Source organism: Pseudonaja textilis, chromosome 5, assembly GCF_049901715.1.
Source record: "Pseudonaja textilis isolate UNSWEBS1 chromosome 5, rPseTex1.2, whole genome shotgun sequence".
Classification (NCBI taxonomy): Eukaryota; Metazoa; Chordata; class Lepidosauria; order Squamata; family Elapidae; genus Pseudonaja; species Pseudonaja textilis.
This window is the reverse complement of record NC_141994.1, coordinates 38,064,636-38,084,473: the sequence shown is the minus strand read 5'-3', so window position 1 is coordinate 38,084,473 and position 19,838 is coordinate 38,064,636. Positions and strand designations below refer to the sequence as shown.

Here is a 19,838-nt window from a genome sequence, read left to right as displayed (position 1 = left end):
ATTTCATTTTATCCAGAAACCATTTACAGATAATAATTCTTTGCATGGGCTTAAAGCACCCCCAAAGTTGTTTTTTACTTAACGTAAAACTTTAAAATATTAATTTTTTTCCTGATTTGTTATAAAAAGAGGCTTTCTCAAATGAGAAAAAAACTTCTTTTACTTATTCTGAGTGATGATTTTTATTATTGTGGCTGCTTTTGCTAATTTTTATTTGATACTGACAAATGTATTAAATAGTTAAACTGATATAAGATCACCAGTACTAATTTTTGAACATTATTCATTTTTATGCAGCTTGTAAATCTTTTATTTCTTTTCACCCCTTTCTTTTTTTTTCTGATGTTTCTTTTTTTTTTCTTGGATGCACTTTTAAATATAAAACGAAACAAAAATATAAGAAATAAAAAGTAATCTAATCCAGTTATAGTCTGCAAACATCACATTTACAACTCAGTCACTATAGTTGGAAGAGATGGTTACAACTTAAAATAGTTCACTTCTACATACAGTAAAATACACGGTACCTCTACATCTATATATTTCAAATCCTTGCAGATGCTGAGTCCTTGCAAGGCAAGTAATCCACAGCGTCTAAGGGTCAAGGACTGAAGTCTTTTACATTGTGATAATGTTGACAGGCTGCAACCAGGCAAATCTTGAAAGTTAACTGTGGTCACCTATATGTATTCAATAAGAAATAAATATAGTTTGGTAACATTTGAATTGAACAACAATAAAAATGGCAATTCTACATAGCTGAACATATATTTTCGTAACAAACAGCTAGGAAAAATTCAAAATCATACTTGTGGAAAAAATATTTTTAACTTTGATCAAGCAGACAATACTATTCAAAATTGAAATTACATTTATACCAAACTAGTTGCCTGCCTAACTGAATATTACCCACTTGTGGAATCTATGTTTCAGGCACTCATTTCTATGTGGGTAATATATTCCTATGAAATCATGCTGTTTGCCAGCTAAAGTTATACTGCAATCAAATAGGATTCTGACCCACTTACTGAAAACTGCTCTTTACTGAGTGCAAGAAATTCTCCTGGACATTAAATGGAGGATTGCAGGCCTTCCTGCAGATTAAAACGTGCATAACTTTCAGGTAACAACTAGAAGAACTTTTGAAAATCACTTTACATAAATACTAACAGTATTTACAGGGCATTGGATAGATTTCTAGCACTGATTTACCTGTTGTAGAGAACTCCAAGGACCTGCCTGAATTATCATAGTAGCACTCAATGGAGGCATCTGGTCAGATGAGCATTTCCGTGGTTTGCTTCTTTCAACCATTTTCTTCGTCTGGTGTTCCTGATAAATTCTGGACCAAGATTTATATGTTTTCATCCAAGCCAGTCTTTTAGTTTCAACAGAATCAGATAAAAGTGGTTGTTCAAATAAATTGTTCGAGTTCTCATCTTTGGCCCACTCCTCATTAACCTCCTCATTAATTTCTTTTGGAGCAAAATCTGTTTTACTATTTTCTGAAGCAGAAGAGCTGGGTTTTTTTCCAGAGCCCCCAAAATCTAACTGTACATGAAGGTAATGTATGATACTTTCCTGATTAACTATTGCACTGGTTTCAAAACTAAAAGCATTTGTGTTGCTATCTTGCTGAAATTCTGCAGTTTGTAAAGATTTGTTTACATTATTCTCCAGTGATTCTTCATTATTTATCTCAATATGTACTTCTCTTCCTGATTTTAACTCTCCATCTTTACTTCCTCCAATATCATTCCATAATTTGTCATTATTTCGTTCATGCGTTTCTTGTTCGGTTTGTTCCTTGTACTTTTGGTCTGGTGTTTGTTTTAAATGTTTCTTTTCCATAATTAGCATTTTGGGGTCATTATTATCTTCTTGTTCTTTTAACTTTTTAGTTTCTTTTTCTTCAATTGTTATGTCTAAAGCTTTATTTATACTTAAGGGTTCCAGTATTATTGAAGCTCTTCTTTCCTCTTTTACTTTTACATTTTCAAAGGTTTTGCCTTCCTCTTCTGATTCTATTTTGTTAGTTGCATTTTCAAGTTCATCTCCTTTTTGGATTTTTTCAGTTGTGTTTTCTAGCTTCTTTTCTATTTCTTGCTCTTTCTTAGTTTGTTCAATATCTTCAGTTATATCTTGTGATTCAGTACTCTTTGCTGTCACAAATTCTAGTTTGTTTTTTTCTTCATTTTTCAATTCTCCAATCATTAATTCTCGTTGAATTCGCACAATTTCTTTCTTTTTTTCATATTCTTCATGCCTTCTCATCTTCTCTTCATTTTCTTTCTTCTCTTTCTCCTCTCTCCTCTTTTTTTCTTCCAGTTTTTCTAAAGTCTTCCTTTTCCATCTTTCCTCTTTTTCTTTCATTTCCTTTTCCATTATTTCTTTCTTTTCTCTTTTCTTTTCTCGTTCTTCTCTCTTTTTTTTCAAGACAGGACCAAACCTTTTGTACATCATGAAAGCTCTAAATGTTGTCTGAATTTTTATAGCTGCATTATTCTGCTGTTCCACCAATTGTTGTCTTTCTTTTGCTTTCTGTTCTTCAAAGGCCTTTTTTTCTTCTTCTATTTGTGTGTGTAATTTCATAATGAATTCCTGTATTCCAACAAGACAAGATGCTTTTATAGGAAATATCACAGCTACATATTTGCAAATCTCATTAGATTCTTGAAGATTAAAAAAAACCTATGTAATCATATGGACACACTACTTTCTGTTTATATTCTACGTTTGGCGTTTATATTCTAATATTATATCGCATTCTTGACTTTCCACACTTGACACCCAAAAGATTCAACTGGTCCAGAAATAGCACTGTGAACAATGATGGGCAGGTTTTAGTTGCCACAGTTTCCTTCTGGGTTAGGGTTAAAGTTCAATTCAAGGGGCTGGTTGTCACCTATAAAACCTTACGTGGCATATAGAGCCTGATTACTTGAGGGATCACCTATCTCCCATAGTATCTTTCCAGTAGATTCATCTGGCAGAATTGGAATACTCCAAATTCCTTGATTTAAGCAAGACATCTATTGAGACCCCGGATGTGCATCTTCTCTGTAGCAGAATCTGTCTCTGAAATGGTGCTCCTCCCAAGATTCAAACAGCCCCCAATTTGGTGGTGTTTCAAAGAGGCCTGAAGTCCTGGTTCCTTACCCAAGCTGTCAGTGGGGTTGACAGAAGTCTACTTTTAACTTGGGTTGTTTTCTCATTTCTACCCACTTTGTTATTTTTGCCATTTCTCCCACATCTTTCGTTTCTTGTAATTTTCATGATGAGATTTCATATTTTAAACAATTTATAAACCACCTAGAGTCAGGCAGTTGGGCAGTATATAAATTTAAATAAAATTTAAATAAAAAATTAAAGTTAAAATGTATAACTAGGCCAATTCTATTTCTAAAAAAACAAATCATTCTTGATATTAGAGATTTTACTGGATTTTAACAGCTTCACAGTGATTTTATGGTATAAAGGAAACTGTGGCAAATGATCAGCATTTATTTTAACTCTATGCTCTTGTTTCTTCCCTATTCTATACTGATTCTTTGGATTTGAACACTTCTCTGATTTTTTGATTTAATGAGATTGCTAAATGCAATTCTACTCTGCCTTGACCTTACATTTTTAAATTCAGGCCAGTTTTTTCATGGAGAAGGGAAGAGTAGCAGCATGATTTTAAAAAAAATTACATTCAGGCTAACCAAAATGTCACTGATACGGTTTCTCCAAGACTATCATGCAATATGTTGAAAATGCATAAAACTGTAACATTAAGAATAATTTGTACAGTATAGATGTTTATTTACAGGTGAAAAAAGAAGCAGTTCCATATTTTTATAAAAGTGAAAATGTTACTTTTTTTTCAAACACTGAAATATTATTTTAATGTTGAGGTAAAATTTAATAGCTGCCAGCTGCTGTAAGGCTGATGCAATATAAGGCTGATGCAATAAGGATGAATCAACATAGCATGGGTATTGCCCTTTTAAGACGAACAATAGGTTCACAGAAGTCATTACCCCTTTAAAAGGTGTTTATATAAGGCTGTGTTCTCTCTCCTTGTGTCCAGTATCCATTGCAGAGTTCTCTGTGTAGAGTTAAGAAGACTGATTGCTTGTAAGGTATTTGCCTACCACGTATATTTCTGTATAAGTCTTCTGTATAAACCTTTGTTAAATGTCTGTCTCTGTGTGCTGTGTTTTGCTCATGGGTTGTCTCATAATTCATGCTGCAAACCCTCTGACATAGATTATCACCCAAAAGGATTTGGACAAAAGGAGACAGATGTGGAGACTCTTTTTCTAGTGTGTTCTGATTCATACCCTTGAATTTTCAGTTCATTGCCAAACCACATTATACCTACAAATCAGATTCTAGTTTGAATTTGAAATTCTGACTGCCATTTGCCATATGATTTGCAGAAACCAGTTTACTATATTCTTACAATAGTAAACTACAATTTGTTGAGAATCATACAAATAACAAGAAAAGAAAATATGCAAGGAGGAGGGAATTTATACACTCATTATATGATTTAATCTTCCAAATCATTCAAAGTTTGATTTTAGCACAACCTATGAGCCAAACCATGCAGATTGTAGGGATGCATGTCCCATATAAGCAATTGAGAGCATTCCTAAATCTAAATTACCTCATGTTCTTTCAGTTGTTTTTTCCAAGTCTGTTCTTTCTTCAGCAGTTCCTCTTCCATCATAGTCTGTTGTTGCTGTACAGAGTAGACTTTTGTTGTCATTATTTTAATTAATATTGGGATTTAATTATTTCTGGAATCATATATTATGTGCTTCCTACTACAGTGGAATATTTTTATTTCCACTGATTTCAAGAAAAGAAAAATAACATTCCCCCTCTTTCTCATACTAAAATCATATTAAAATATCAGGATTATATTTAGAGGAAAAAATAATATATATATTTAATTTCTTCCCAATCCTTTTATAGGATTATATCTAATGCTATAAATAAAAATATATATTGCAGTCCAGACTAATACGCAACTAAAAATAACATTTGTGAACAGAATTACTCATTCTAATGAAGGGATTCCATTTTTGCATTAAAAGGAAGGAAGGAAGGAAGGGGTCCCATTAATTGAAGAATCACTCCAGAAAGGACAGGAATATATATGACTAGAATTCCTGAGTCCCAAATTATATTGCAGAAATTATTTTTCAAAAAGCAAAATTATAATATCAAAAACAGAATTTCCTCAAAATGTTTTTCAAAGACATTGCAGATAGCAAATGGATACTTCAAATGAGGAAACTGTAATTTCCAGAATATTTAAATGTATATCCATCAGTTCTTTGTTATTCAGTTGCTATGTCATGTCTGGCTCTTTGTGACCCCATCCATCAGATCAGATCTCTGTAAACATATTTATGCTATTATACAAAATGAGTTGGAAAAGAAGTGACAAAAAAAGAAGTGTTTGTAAAATTCTAATATCCTTCCAGAAAATCTTTTTATACCATCCAAAGTCTCTGTTGTGACATAACAAATAAATAAATCTAGTCTCCTGGCTGTTAATATTTTAAATAACATTTTTGAAAACTAGATTATGTAGTTCCGATTTGTGAAGTTACCAAAGGTAAAGAATATTCTTTTTATACTTATCAAAAAGGTGGTTGGTAAAGGTAAAGTGATTTTAAAAATCACTTTAAAATTATTATCAATTTTACTCAAGAATAAAACTGCAGTATATAGGTTAAGGTATTGGACTATGAGCAGGGAGACCCAAGATTTATGTCACTCTCAGACACTGAAATTTATGGGGTGACTGTAGGCCAGTCATTTTCACTCAGCCCAAAGTTGTGGGGAAAAGAGGAGGAGCTCAACATCTTGAATTTACAAGGTCAGTATTATAAAGGGTGGGTCACTATGAAAATAAATTAAGTTAATGCTGACAAAGAATATTTAGTGACTAACACATTAGAAAAAAATCAAAACACCTACATAAGTTACATGTAGGACTTGCTACTAACAGTATCTTCAATGTATCGTGTTGAGTACAGATAGTCCTCAACTTACAATCAACTTAGTGACTGTTCAAAGTTACGATGACACTGAAAACAGTGACCCATGAGTGTTTTTCACATTTACAACCATTGCAGCATCCCTACAATGATGTAAGCAAAATTTAGACACTTTGCAATTGGCATGTATTTATGATAGTTGCAGTCCTGGGTCATGTGATCCCCTTTTGTGACTTTCTGACAAGCTAAGTCAATGGGGAAGCCAGATTCACTTAAAAACCATGTTACTTAACTTAACAACTGCAGTCATTCACTTAACAAGTGTGGCAAGAAAGGTCATAAATTGAGGCAAAACTTACTTAACAACGGTCTTACTTAGTAATGAAAATTTTGAGCTCAATTGTGGTCATAAGTCAAGGACTACTTGTATCTACATGTATGTGATAGAATGTGGGCCAGAGTCACAGGAGGGAGAGGCTCTTCCCCAACAAGCAAAGGACAAAGAGGCCTGGAATCTTTGATATACCTAAAGAGAGATGCTGGACTCCTCTCAGCAGTTTTCAGAGTATATCTAGTAGTTATGCAGACAACTGCTTTAGTCTGGCAATATTTCTGTCTACAGGCAAGTAACAATAAAGAAACTACTTTGAAGCAACTCTGTGTGTTGTTCTTGGTTCCTTGGTTCTGACTATATAGGAACCAATTATTGGCAGGCTCAAGAAATCCAACAACTTGCAAAAATAAAAACCTAAAGGGATAAATACCTTCAAAATTCCAAAGAGGACTGAACATTCTCTGTTGGTAGAGAATCTGACTGTTCAATGAAATAACAGGGTGGGGGGGAAGAGATATATATCCTGAAAGGAGCACTTCACATGGTAAGGGTTCATTGCAAAATCTAGTTACTATAGTTTATATAATATGACCTATAGATATTACTAAAGGTAAAGATTCCCCTCGCACATACATGCTAGTTGTTTCCAGCTCCATGGGGTGGTGCTCATCTCCATTACAAAGCTGAAGAGCCAGCACTGTCTGAAGAAGTCTCCGTGGTCATGTGGCTGGCATGACTAAACTCCGAAGGTGCACGGAACGCTGTTACCTTCCCACCAAAGTATTCCTATTTTCCTACTTGGGTTTTTACATGCTTTCAAACTGCTAGGTTGGCAGAAGCTGGGACAAGTAATGGGAGCCCACTCCGTTATATGGTGCTAGGGATTTGAACCACCAAACTGTTGATCTTTCTGATCGACAAGCTCAGCGTCTTAGCTACTGAGCCATCACGTTCCTTATAGATATTATTATTAATAGATATTATTACTTTATTTTAAATATATTACCGCATTAAACTTTTCTAAGTTCATCCGTTCATTTTCAAGTTCTTCTTGACGTAGGTATCGTCTTTTCTTCTCTTCTTCATTTTGAGACATTTCCATGTCCTTCTTAGCTTTTAATTGATTCATTTTTTCCTTCTCTAGTACTGTTTGCTTTTCCAACCAATACTGATACTCCTGCTTGCATCTTTCTTCAACTTCTTGGAAACTAAAATTGATGGGTATGTCATTGGCATCTAAAGGATACATATATACGTAAATATATGATTTTCAGTAAAATTATATCATTTATTAATGATGATTTTAAGGGATTTGCATGCATTAAAATAAAGACACAATTATTTCTATCTGTGTTGATACATTTTAACATTTCCCTAAAGGCTACATTAGAGTTGCCTCAGATCAAAAGATGGGTGGCAAATAAATTTGACAATATAATAATTATTTGCAATACTAAATTAATTTAATTTAATAAAGAAATAAATTTAAAGATAAATTAAGATAGTGAACTTGGTATCCACTATTTCAACAAAATGCCTGGGGGCAAAAGTAGCCTTCTGAGACCTGAAAGAAAGAAAGGTTCCTTAATTCTGATTTAAGACAAATTTAATGCAACTAAAACTTTATTGCATGTTTGTTTACCTGTCAAGGAATACCCATCAGCTATATTGTTAGAAGAAATATCCTGATTGTTTTTTAACTCAATAGTACTGTCTGATAACTCGCTCATTTGCTCCTCGTCCTCTATTTCAGATAATACCTAAAACCAGCAAATATTTTGAACTTTAAAATTATGAAATCTCGGAATTACATACAAGGATTTTTATTGTTTAGAAAATAAAAACCAGGCATTTTTTGTTATGAAAGAAAATTTCTAGAGCACCTATATCAACCACAATCCAAATATGTTTGTACAAAGAGCTGTTAGAAAAGTAGCATGGCTCAATTGTTTGGTAGAAAGAAGAGCTGGATTCAGCTCCCTTATTCTTTTTTGTGAACTGCTGGTCAGAGATATCATTAATTTTCTCACAAGGACTTTTGTGTAGGCAACCCCAACAGCTGGATCTGCATAGGCAGTGTGGCATTGGTTTGCATTTAAGATTTCTTAGTCAGTTAGTGGGATCTGATTAATGAAGATTTATTCAAACATATAAATTTAAAAATGCCAACAAAACATTTATGATTTGACATGATACACTATACTACCAAAATGTATCTTATTCCTTTACTTTTTCCTAAATAGAAAAAATATGATAATATGTCATGCTTATTGACCAAAAGGAATGCAACTACATTTTAAAAAATAAATATTGCTGAAATAGTATAATTATATCGGGCTGATGTACATGTATACATATTTTCTCTCACAGAAAAAATTATAAATGCATATGCAACCCTATACATCTGTTTCGGAAGGAAGCCACATTATACATGTAGCTAATCCAGGTTAGAAATTACAACAGGGTTTAGTATGGTCGTTGATAGATTTTTGGTCGCTAAGTGTCACATCAGAATTTGGGGAGAGGCTGAAGGATCTATTAAATATGCTGATGGAGCATGAGCGCATTGTTAGTTTTTTAACTGTTTTATGTTTTTTACCCTTTCTACAACTCTTTTCTTCTATATTTCATACTAAAATGGCAGGAAACTATAGCTTCAGTTTTCAGCAGATATGAACAAAGAGGGTTCTGGGGACCACTAAAAAAGACACAGATTACCAAGATCTGGCTTAGTGTTATGAGAAAGTCATAAAGTGATAAAAAGTGGGAAAATTTCAAGGTACACACACACACACACACACACACACACACACATATACATATACATATATATATATATATATATATATATATATATATAATGGATCTTTGTTGTTCGGGTTTTCTCCAGCGTAAGATTCGAGTATCTAGGCAACGTTTGATGAAATCTCATTCATCATCTTCAGGCTTCTGTCTCCGGCTCTGTGCTTCTCAGAGTGATGTGAGATTGCAGCTGCAATCTCACATCACTCTGAGAAGCACAGAGCCAGAGACAGAAGCCTGAAGATGATGAATGAGACTTCATCAAAACGTTGCCTAGATACTCAATCTTACGCGGAGAAACCCGAACAACCAAAGATCCACATACAAATACCCGAGAACCTCAGAAACACACACACACACACACACACACACACACACACACACACACATATATATATATATATATATATATATATATATATATATATATATATGATTTTTGGTTATTCGGGTTTTCTCCCGCGTAAGATTGGAAGTATCTAGGCACCGTTTCGATGAAGTCTCATTCATCATCTTCAGGCTTGTGTCTTCAGCTCTGTGCTTCTCAGAGTGATGTGAGCTTGCAGCTGCTTCTTCCTTTTAACTGCTAGTGGGGGTGTGACTTGATTGGGTGGGGCTTGGCTGTGTTCTGATTGGGTGGGGGTGTTCTCATTGGTAGGGGTTTGGCTGTGTTCTGATTGGTTGGGGTTGGCCGTGTTCTGATTGGCTGGAGGCGTGTTCTGTTCAGGTGGGGGCTTGGTTGTGCTCAGGTTAGAACAGAACACGCCTCCAGCCAATCAGAACATGGCCAACTGCCATTTATTGATAGTGTAACTTAATTTTAAGTAAAAAGAAAAAAAACACTAAAGATGTACTATGCAAAAATTATTAGCTCTTAAAACATCTGTTCAATACTCAAAAGCCTCAGATTCATGTTCCATGCACTGTTTCAAGCAATAAGAGTTTGTTTGTTCAGATTCATTTAAATGATTTCTTTTCAACCAACATTAATTTGATTACAGGATAGCATAAATTGCTTTCGCTGAATTTATTGCAATTTTACCCAGTACAAAATATTAAAGTGCTATAAAATGGTGCAGGGAATAAAATGGTGCAATCAAGAACATGTATTTTAAAGATAGATAGATAGATAGATAGATAGATAGATAGATAGATAGATAGATAGATACAATACCCTTTTTTTCAATTCTTCTGGATCTTCATTATATTGGGAAGCTAATTCAGCTAAATATTCCGAAGCATTGTTAGGAACAATATAATAGATATCACCTGCAAATGAAGAAGCTGTTACTCAGACTTTGAGAACACTCCTTTTAATTTCTGAATATTTAGATGAAATATTTCTTGCAAGTTAGTTGAATTTCTGATGAACATAATTCTATGTCTCAAAGATAACAAAATTAAACAAAAATGAAATACTTCAGACAGTTTCAGGCAATCTACTTAGCACCTTCTTTCAAGTAGACATGCTTAGGATTAGGGTGTTGGTGTTGACCCAATAGTGTTGAAACAGCTGCATTTCTAATTTTATATCACTTGATTAATCATGAACTTGCCAAAATACAGACAATCAAAAGCATCACTTCAAACTGCAGGATTGCCAAAAATCTCCAGGACTTTCATCATCTAACAAACAAAAAGTGAGAGGACATAACCCTATTCTCCCTATTTTGCTGTAATAGTCAGTCTATCTGAAATTATTAATCTTCCGACTCACATCAAGTCAAAGATTACAAATATTCCATACTAAATCAGTTTCTCTTCTGTAAAACACATTTAAAAATAATACAAATACTGCAGAAAAGAGATATTAAGAAGTAGAAAATTTAAGGTTAAGTTCAATTTAAAAAATCAGAAGCACTAAAATATTTTCAGTGTTTCTAATAAGACCTTTTTTCCCTAGCATTTTTGTGCAAGTGCCAGGTTTGCTTCTCCCAAATAAATTGAGTGTTGATCCATTGGTTGTGATAGAAATTGACTGACTGACTTGTTGCCCAAGTCTGATGTTGTGGACTAAGAGAAAGTGACTACCCCAAAGTCATCCAGTGGGCTTTCATGCCTAAAGTGAGACTAAAATTCACAGAGTCCTGGTTTTAGCCTGGTGCCTTAATCACTAAACCAGACTGGTTATTAGGACAAATTGGTTAAATATGATTTTTCTTCACTGTTCTCAAACACTCACCAGCAGTTTTCTCTCTAGAACCCAGTTATTGAGAAAATAGGTATGCCCTAACATGTGATCACTAGACAGCTCAACAGAAATTATTATCTATTATTTTTCCTCATAATATTCTGCTTCACAATAAAAATAATGGTCTATTATTTGTAGAAACATATATTACAATAGTTGAATGTAGATACAAAGTAGTATTACTTGAAGAACTTTTACAGAATATATGCTATATGCATTTGAAAAAACACTTTGCTAAATCACTACTTACTTGAGAATTCAACATTTTCCAAATCTTGCAATAGAAGCTTTTCTGCATTTTGACTTCTGCTTCTCACAAAATCTAAATACTGGAGAACAGATTCTGGTAATTCTTCTGGAATCTAGATGTAGGTTTTACATTATATAAAATTGACAGTTACTACTATTAATTACTTTTAAATTAAATTTGTCTTCAACCTGTCCCTACATAGGCAAGATAAAACTAGAACTTTTGCAACCAACATTTAGTAACCCTGTTAGATAGAACGGTAATTTTAGAAAGAGAAAGGGGACAAGTTGAATTTATGCTGATAAATGACTTACTTTTTAAAAAAGATAAATTACTGAAGAGAATACAACTAAACTTTTTAATAGTGCACTTTTAGGCAAAAGCATAGTCAACCGTATCATCTATAAAGTCCCAAATATATGATCTATGTATATTGACTCAGAATTCTGTCTTTAATTCGTATACAGATAGCCCAAGCATGTGGAAGGCCTCTGTAGAGCCCATTACGATGTCCAAGGAATTCCTATCAATCTCTTATCAATTTATATTCCACAGCTCCACCTTTCACCTCTTTGGGGTTGATGGAATGCAAGTCTACTTGTCATCTCTGCATGCAGAATATCAATCATATTTCTGAAAGCAGAATTAGATTCTTCTGGGAAAGAAAATGAGACAGGAAAGAAGTGTGAGAACATTCTCACATACCCTGCCCCCCAATTGCTGCAGATTCTAAATAGCTCCCCAGACATCACTGTGATTCTCTATTTGAAAAAGATAACCTACTCTGAGTTTAAAAGAAACACAAGGATATTCTCCTTTTCCATAGGGAAACAAACAATAAATTTAAATAAGATTTAAAATGGTCTTTACCATTGCCAAAAGAGAAACATGCATAAATATATTTATTTATTAAATTTATTTGTCAAATATCTCACTGTGGGGCTAATCTAAGAGGCTTACAACAATAAAAACAGAGAAATGAAAAGAAGTATAAGCATAACAGGAGTAAACTAATGGAACAATAGAATAAATAATGAAAAAGAAAACAACGATACAGTGATATGAATAAAAAAATGGATAGGTGGGGAAACAGGGAGCAAGGGTTGTTATCAATCCAGTAACCACCTCTGGTCTGGTACTCCCCCCTTGGATCCCCAGGCCAACTGGCAGAACCAGGAATTCAGGCTCTTACGGAAGGCTAGGAAATTGGAGGCAGATCTCACCTTGGAGAGTAGGATGTTCCAAAGGGTAGGTACCATGGCAGAGAAGGCTATTCTTCATGGATCCAAATAGTCAGAGTTCTTTGACTGATGGGATCTGAAGTAGGCCCTCTCTGCTGGCACAAATGCAGTAGGCTTGTCCTAGTGGGACAAGTCAGTTTATCAAATAGCCTGAATATATGCCATTAAGGACTTTAACCAATACCTTCAACTGTACCTGGAAGCAGACTTGTAACCAGTGCAGTTTGTGGAGCAGCGGTGCAATACCCAAGGGCCATTCTAGGACCCCCAAAGACTGCTCTTGCTACTGCACTTCAGGACCAGCTCCTTGCCAAACCTATGGTCACTAGCCAGGGTCATCCCCATCTTCAAAAAGGGAGACCACCAGCCTAGTTGAAAATTACAGACCAATCTCCTTATGCTGTGTCACCTGTAAAGTCATGGAATCAATTATTAATCAATCCATTATCCTCCACTTAGAGACAAACAACCTACTCTCTAATAAACAATTTGGTTTCAGAAAAAAACTATCCTGTAATCTGCAACTCTTACACTGCAAAAATATATGGACTACACAACTTAATCAGGGCAAAGCAATAGATGCAATCTACATAGACTTCGGTAAAGCCTTTGATTCAGTGGTACACAACAAACTACTCCTAAAACTAAAATCTTATGGTATCTCTGGACAACTGCATAACTAGATAGAAGCATTCCTGTTAAACAGACAACAAATGGTCAAAATTGGGAGCGTCCTATCAAATTCCGTACCTGTCAACAGTGGTGTCCCCCAAGGCAGTGTTCTAGGACCAAATCGCTTCATACTCTACATAAATGACCTCTGTGATCATATTAAGAGCAACTGCGTTCTCTTTGCTGATGATGTAAAGCTATTCAACACCACAGACAATACTGCTACCCTTCAAAAAGACCTCAACTATATATCAGAATGGTCAAATAAATGGCAACTTCAAATCTCAACAAATAAATGCTCTGTCTTACATATTGGCAAAAAAATCAGAAAATAAAATACAAGTGAATAGTCAAGACCTTATTGATGATCCAAACTCTGTCAAGGACCTTGGAGTACTCATCTCTAATGATCTAAGTGCTAAAGCCCAATGTAACTACATAGCCAAAAAGGTATTAAGAATTGTTAGCCTAATCTTACGTAGCTTTTTCTCTGGTAATATCACACTACTAACTAGAGCATACAAAACATTTGCTAGACCAATAGTTGAATACAGCTCATCAGTCTGGAACCGTCAGTAATTTTGCTGCAAAGAATCACAAAAGCTTCTGGGTTGTGCAAAATAAGGGATACACATGTCAATGCAATTCAGCAACATAAAGAAATACAAATAAAACAAATCAACAAGAATCAGCAAAGCATCTCTGATTAGATTTTATTCACTACAAGAATCTATCAGAGATGCTTTGCTGATCCTAGTCCAATGACCTGCTCCAGCAGGGTTAGAAGAGAGTGTGTGTGTATGTGTGTGCATGGCTGTCAAAACTCCAAGAAGAGGTCAAGTAGCTGGGGGGAGGCCAGTCATAAATTAGAACACTTGCTAAACAACCGGCCATTAAGTGTGGACCAATTGTATTTGGTTTGCCAGTCATCTGGCCATGCCCACCTAGTCACATGACCACCAAACCAAACCTACCCAGTCACGTGACCACCAAGTCATGCCAAGCCAGCAAGCCACGCCCACCCAGTCACATGACCAGCAAGCCACACCTTCAAATTAGACCATGCCCACAGAAATTTGAATACCCCCCCCCGGGTGGCACCGAGGATGAGTTTGTAGCACCAAGGGGGTGGTAGACTGAAAAAGTTTGGGAAACACTGATTTAGGTGTCATCATAGTTTGTTGTACATGTTTCAATATACAGACACAAAATGCTCTGTAAACTTTCATTTTATCAATCAGTCTGAGAATGATATTTACATATAGAAAATGACAGATGATTTTATAAAAATCTTTTTATTGCTCCTATTCTTCTGGAATACTTACTGTTTCGCTATCACTTGAACTTTCAGCTGATAAATCAGTATCACAATCATCTGCTTCAGATGAAGAATAGATAGTTTTCCTCAACTCAAGTTCTATTTCTTCTTCAATTCCTATATCATCATACACTTCTTCCATCCTTTCTATTGTAAAAACAAAAAATACATATATGTAAACAAATATCTATGTATGCATCTATCAACATCTATACATACAAATTATTCAATTTTCTATTTACTGTTATCTTTAAGCCTTTAATTGCAAAAATATATTAAAATAAAAAGAACATGTCTCAAAAATAGTGAATTTAGTGGTAGGAAAAATAATTAAAATGGACAAAATCTTAAAGTTGAGAGATAATCATTCTTGTGTGAATATTTATTTATCCAGACATTAATTGGATAACCTGTAAAATGCTCATTAGTTCATTTCCTCTCATATTGTGGGTGTTTATGTCTCTGTGTGGTGCAAATGGAGTTGCAACTCCCATCTATTAAAAATAGAAGTGTTCAAGTTTACGTTAAAGAAACATCAATTTATCATATTTCAGGCTATCCCGATTTGAGGTGGCATGTGCACAATTCAGTTAAATATGAACGACCAGAAAGCAATTATTCTTTCTCACGGTAACTAGTACATTGGCAATAATCTATTTTAGCTTTATCTCAGACTTTCAGTTAACTTGTGCCTACCCTGCCCATAGAGCTCCGCTTTCGTGCGTGAGGACTACCAGTTCCATGGTGCCTTTGAAAAGCAGCCCTTAAAAGCTTATTTGAAAGTATCCTGTTGAATGCTGGGAGTCGTAGTTTTGGATTCTGTTTTCGGGTAAAGACTGCCCCGTTTCATCACGACGCTTAAAAAAATGTTCCATGACTTGTTTTTAATTTGAAGATTAGAATAATCCCTATTCTCGTTATTCAGAAACCCTTGATCTTTACTTGTTTCTGACGCCGCTAATCACCAACCTGAATGAGAACGCAAGACTTCAGAGCAGCGAGCCTCACTGTTGCAGGAAGTGTAACCATAGTGACAGGGGACGTGGCGGGGGGAGTGTTACGCCTTTGCTATGGAAGCCCAAAGCGACCGGAATAGAAAGAAAGCAAAGAAGCGAGTGTTGGAGAGCCAGTGGCTTCTTTGTTGGGACTGAACAGCTCTAGGTTTTGGGAGATATTTCTATACACCCCCCCCCTTTTTTTTTAAAAAAATATCAAAACAGACATTCGTTTTGCAATTTCGGGTCCTTTTGCGAACAGAGACCTTAGCCCAATTTTCGACTCCCTTTCCCTTCCCTGTTGAAAAGCAGCTAGCCTAGTTAAGACAAGATCAGAGCAATAGTTGATGACTTAATGTATGTAATGCTTTTATGTCATTTCTAAGTTTAATTTTCAATTATTGGGATTTAAAAAATAGTTTATTGGTAAAGAATGTTTATCATTACATCAGCAACAGTTGGATGGAATGGATGGAACTATCAACCATAGCAGGAACATGTAAGATCTCTTATCACCACCACAACCCCTCCAAATGTCTTTAAAATTAATCAGGTCTTCCCATGAAATTGTATTTGAATTCTGTAGCATAATTAAGAAAGGCAAATGAAAAACAGAATCCAGCTTCTATATTAAGTTTCATCCTTTTGCTTACTTTTAGCTTTGATTAAGACAGTGATATATTTTATTAAAAACATGTTTTAAATTTGTTTGAAAAATATACATTAAACTGAAGTATCAATTTTTCAAAGTACCCTGATATGTGGCACAATTCAGTTTTGTTGCAACAATGAATAAGATGTTAACTCCTATATTCAGCTGCCAATTAATAAAAAATAACGTGAAAAGAAGAGAAATTGTTCATAATAAAATATTTCTTAAATATAGTTATTGGAGTTTTCCTGCTGAGAAGCAGTTGTATAATTGTATAATAAAATGTGATAATCATATGTTCTACCTGTAGCATTAGTCAGATTTTCAAGTATTGAGTCTTATATTTCTAGTAGTCAAAAACTTTAGATTTCATTTGATAGAAACAAATTGTGTAAGTATAAATACTTATATGTGTACTTTATGAATGCATTTTAAAAAAGCAAAATTACTATACACTCCATTTTCCATCAACCATCTCAGTACTGACCTCCCACAAGGTGGCAGCATTTTGTTATAATGCCTATCACATTAAAAATAAAACTAATTCAGTTACGGGCTTTCTTGTCACTGCATGAAGCCCTTCACCAAGTAAAGATGTGTTCAGAACCAATGAAAGAAAGAAGGCTGCTTTAACGTAAAAACAATACTGTTAGATAAAGAAAGAAAGTAGGAGCCCCATAGACTTTATTTTAAATAATTTTAAACTGCAACTATTTATATTCATGGTTTATCATAAATTGTGGGCAATTTTCTCATGCCATAGCAGCTGTTGGGGGAAGGCATAATTTATGGTACTCCTTATGCAGCAATTTCATGTTACATACTGACTCTTATTGTAGATCACAAAGAAGAAAATCGATATTACCTGAACAGCTAGAATGCAGTTTCATGATGGGCTATAATGAATAGTAGCAACTATTCAGGAGATGCCCAACATTCATGGCAGTATTTCTTTTTCCTTTAAAGCAGGGGTAATTCCACTTTGAACTGATACACATTCCATTCTCTGCAGCTAATTTAAAGGAAAAAGGAGATGTGCTAACTCAGCTTTCCCCAACTTGGATCTCTTCATTTGGAATTGCAACTTCCAGAATTTCTTGAACCATATTTTATTTATTTATTTTATTTATTTGTATCTAGCCTTTGTACAAATAATTCAAAGCAGTAGACATAGCCAACATACTTTTCTCCTTATATTTTCCCCACAAATGAACAACCCTGTGAGTGGCTTGGGATAAGAGAGAATGATGGGTCCAGGGTGATCCAGCTGGCTTTCATGGTTAAGGCAGAACTCTTGCTTTCTAGTCTGGTGCATTAACTGCTAGACCATACTGGCTCTTTTCAATATTCAGTATCTCATTTTAAATACTGATGGGAAATTCTTTGAGTTTCAGATCCCCAAAATGAACAGAATTCCAAAGTCTGTGGTAACTTAATAGTAGCATAGGTGGTTTATTTGGGGGGTGTCTTGCTTTTTCTCTTTTTAAGACAGAGCTTATGGCCCTGAAGATGGTTCAGTGAATAATTTGAATATGCAGTAGGGTTGCATTTGGTATTCTCAGTCTTTAAGTCTTATATTCCTTGTCTGAAATTTCCATGAAAAAGGTTATGAAATAATTAACATTTGTCCCTTCCCTCAATGATGGAAATGTTCTGTATGGAAAATATTCAGATTTGCATATCCTTTTCCTTTCCCCTTTTCTCATCACTGACAGGAAATAAAAGACAGTATTAAAAAAATCAGTGTATAATATTATCTCAGCCTTCAGTTCTAGTCCTGAAAATGTGTGTATGCATGTATTTAAACTATTTGTAAAGCAATCTATATCATGACTTGACAGTAGCAGGGAATATAAAATAAATCTCGAAACCTCATGCTATAGTGCAGCATTTCTTAAACTTTCTCAAGACTCCTTCTTACTTTAAAAATTATGGAGGACACCAAGAGCCTTTTTTATGTGGGCTATGTTTATCAATAGTTACATATTAAAATTAATATTGGTACATTCACTAATGCAACTCTTCTCACAATTGTTTGATGAGATTTTAATACCATATTATTTTTCAACAACAACTTATTATTATTATTATTATTATTATTATTATTCAATAATAATTTTGATTTTGAGGATCCCTGAGAGAGTCTTGAGGGATCCCCCCAAGATCCTAAGACTACACTTTAAGAAAGACTGTTATAATGTATATATGGGACTGAGAAGCAATTCCCTTCCTAAGACAACAAAAATATACACTTAACCTCCTGGTTCAAAGCTTGTATGACCACTGAGGTCTTTAATGCCTTGTGAATGGACAGTAGAATCATTGACATCTGATCTCCAAAAAGATCGTACAAGGCAAGCACAGCAATAGAGAAACCATAACTCCTGTTGTCCCGCAGGTAATGTTGTTTAATAGTCAGAACTCAAAATATAGCTAGATGATAGCAGTAGGGCTCACAGACATTAAATGGTTTTTCTAAAGACCAGAAATACACACATATACAAGCGGAAGAAACAGAAGAAATACTTAACAAAATCTTATCAATTATTAAATAAAATGTTTTCAGATGAGTATGTTTTTTGTATACTATTGTATATTGCATAGTGAAACAAATGTCTTATACTAGCATCTTAAATGATGGACCAATAATAAATCCCAATAAATCTAATTTACATTTGTCTTGGCTCAGAGAGGTCAGGGCAGTGTGAGAATAACTAATCCAACTGATTCTCAGTCTCTGTAATCCAATCTGGCATCTGGACCACTACACTGAACTGGCTTTTGGTGATTAAAGAATTTTAAATCTCCCTTTTCTCCTTTTCTTTTAGAGTGAGGGAGCAAAACAAAATTAGGCAGAATGACTTCATTACAACTTCACAGTTTTCATCAATGCTTTTTGCTTGGTTTTTTTTTTTTTGGGGGAGGAGAGAAGAAGGGAAATGTCATTGATGACCCTAATTTTTGATTACAAGGATTGTGTAAGGCCATTTAGTTGGTTATGAAGATTGTGAGACATTGTTAAATGATTGTTTGACTGGAGCAAGTCTCTATTTTGACAGAACATGAATCTAGCCCATATTACATGGCATATTATAATGGACCTATTTATACTATTAGTTGATTATCCTAGGAAATTAGACTTTAATTATCCTACCTTTCATTTGTTTACAACTTCAAAGAATGAATCAGACACTGGGTGTTTACTAGTCCAGACAGGATCACATACCCTTGCTCAATTTTTCTTTCATCCCAAGAGAAGTGATTGTTTAAGCAAGAGCAGGGTGGAGCTGATAGTTCCACTGAAAACAAGTTGCCTCTGGATGACCCATGTGCAATAAAACAGGAGATTCGTGTTACAATCGTAAAATGTTAAATTTAAAA

At 34.6% G+C, this 19,838-nt stretch overlaps 1 protein-coding gene across 1 annotated transcript in view; it reads right to left on the bottom strand.

Moving 5' to 3' along the window:
• LRRIQ1 (leucine rich repeats and IQ motif containing 1) overlaps positions 1–15,824 on the bottom strand; it is a 112,025-nt gene extending 96,201 nt beyond the window's left edge. The window contains exons 1-9 of the mRNA XM_087934520.1: positions 15,780–15,824; positions 14,818–14,957; positions 11,580–11,691; positions 10,313–10,407; positions 7,979–8,096; positions 7,343–7,572; positions 4,658–4,732; positions 1,213–2,601; positions 528–680 (exon numbers count right to left, since the gene is read on the bottom strand). Coding sequence (XP_087790646.1) covers positions 528–680; positions 1,213–2,601; positions 4,658–4,732; positions 7,343–7,572; positions 7,979–8,096; positions 10,313–10,407; positions 11,580–11,691; positions 14,818–14,952 — 2,307 coding nt within the window. The 5' untranslated portion in view covers positions 14,953–14,957; positions 15,780–15,824. The remainder of the gene's footprint in view (positions 1–527; positions 681–1,212; positions 2,602–4,657; positions 4,733–7,342; positions 7,573–7,978; positions 8,097–10,312; positions 10,408–11,579; positions 11,692–14,817; positions 14,958–15,779) is intronic.
• Positions 15,825–19,838: the final 4,014 nt, after the last annotated feature.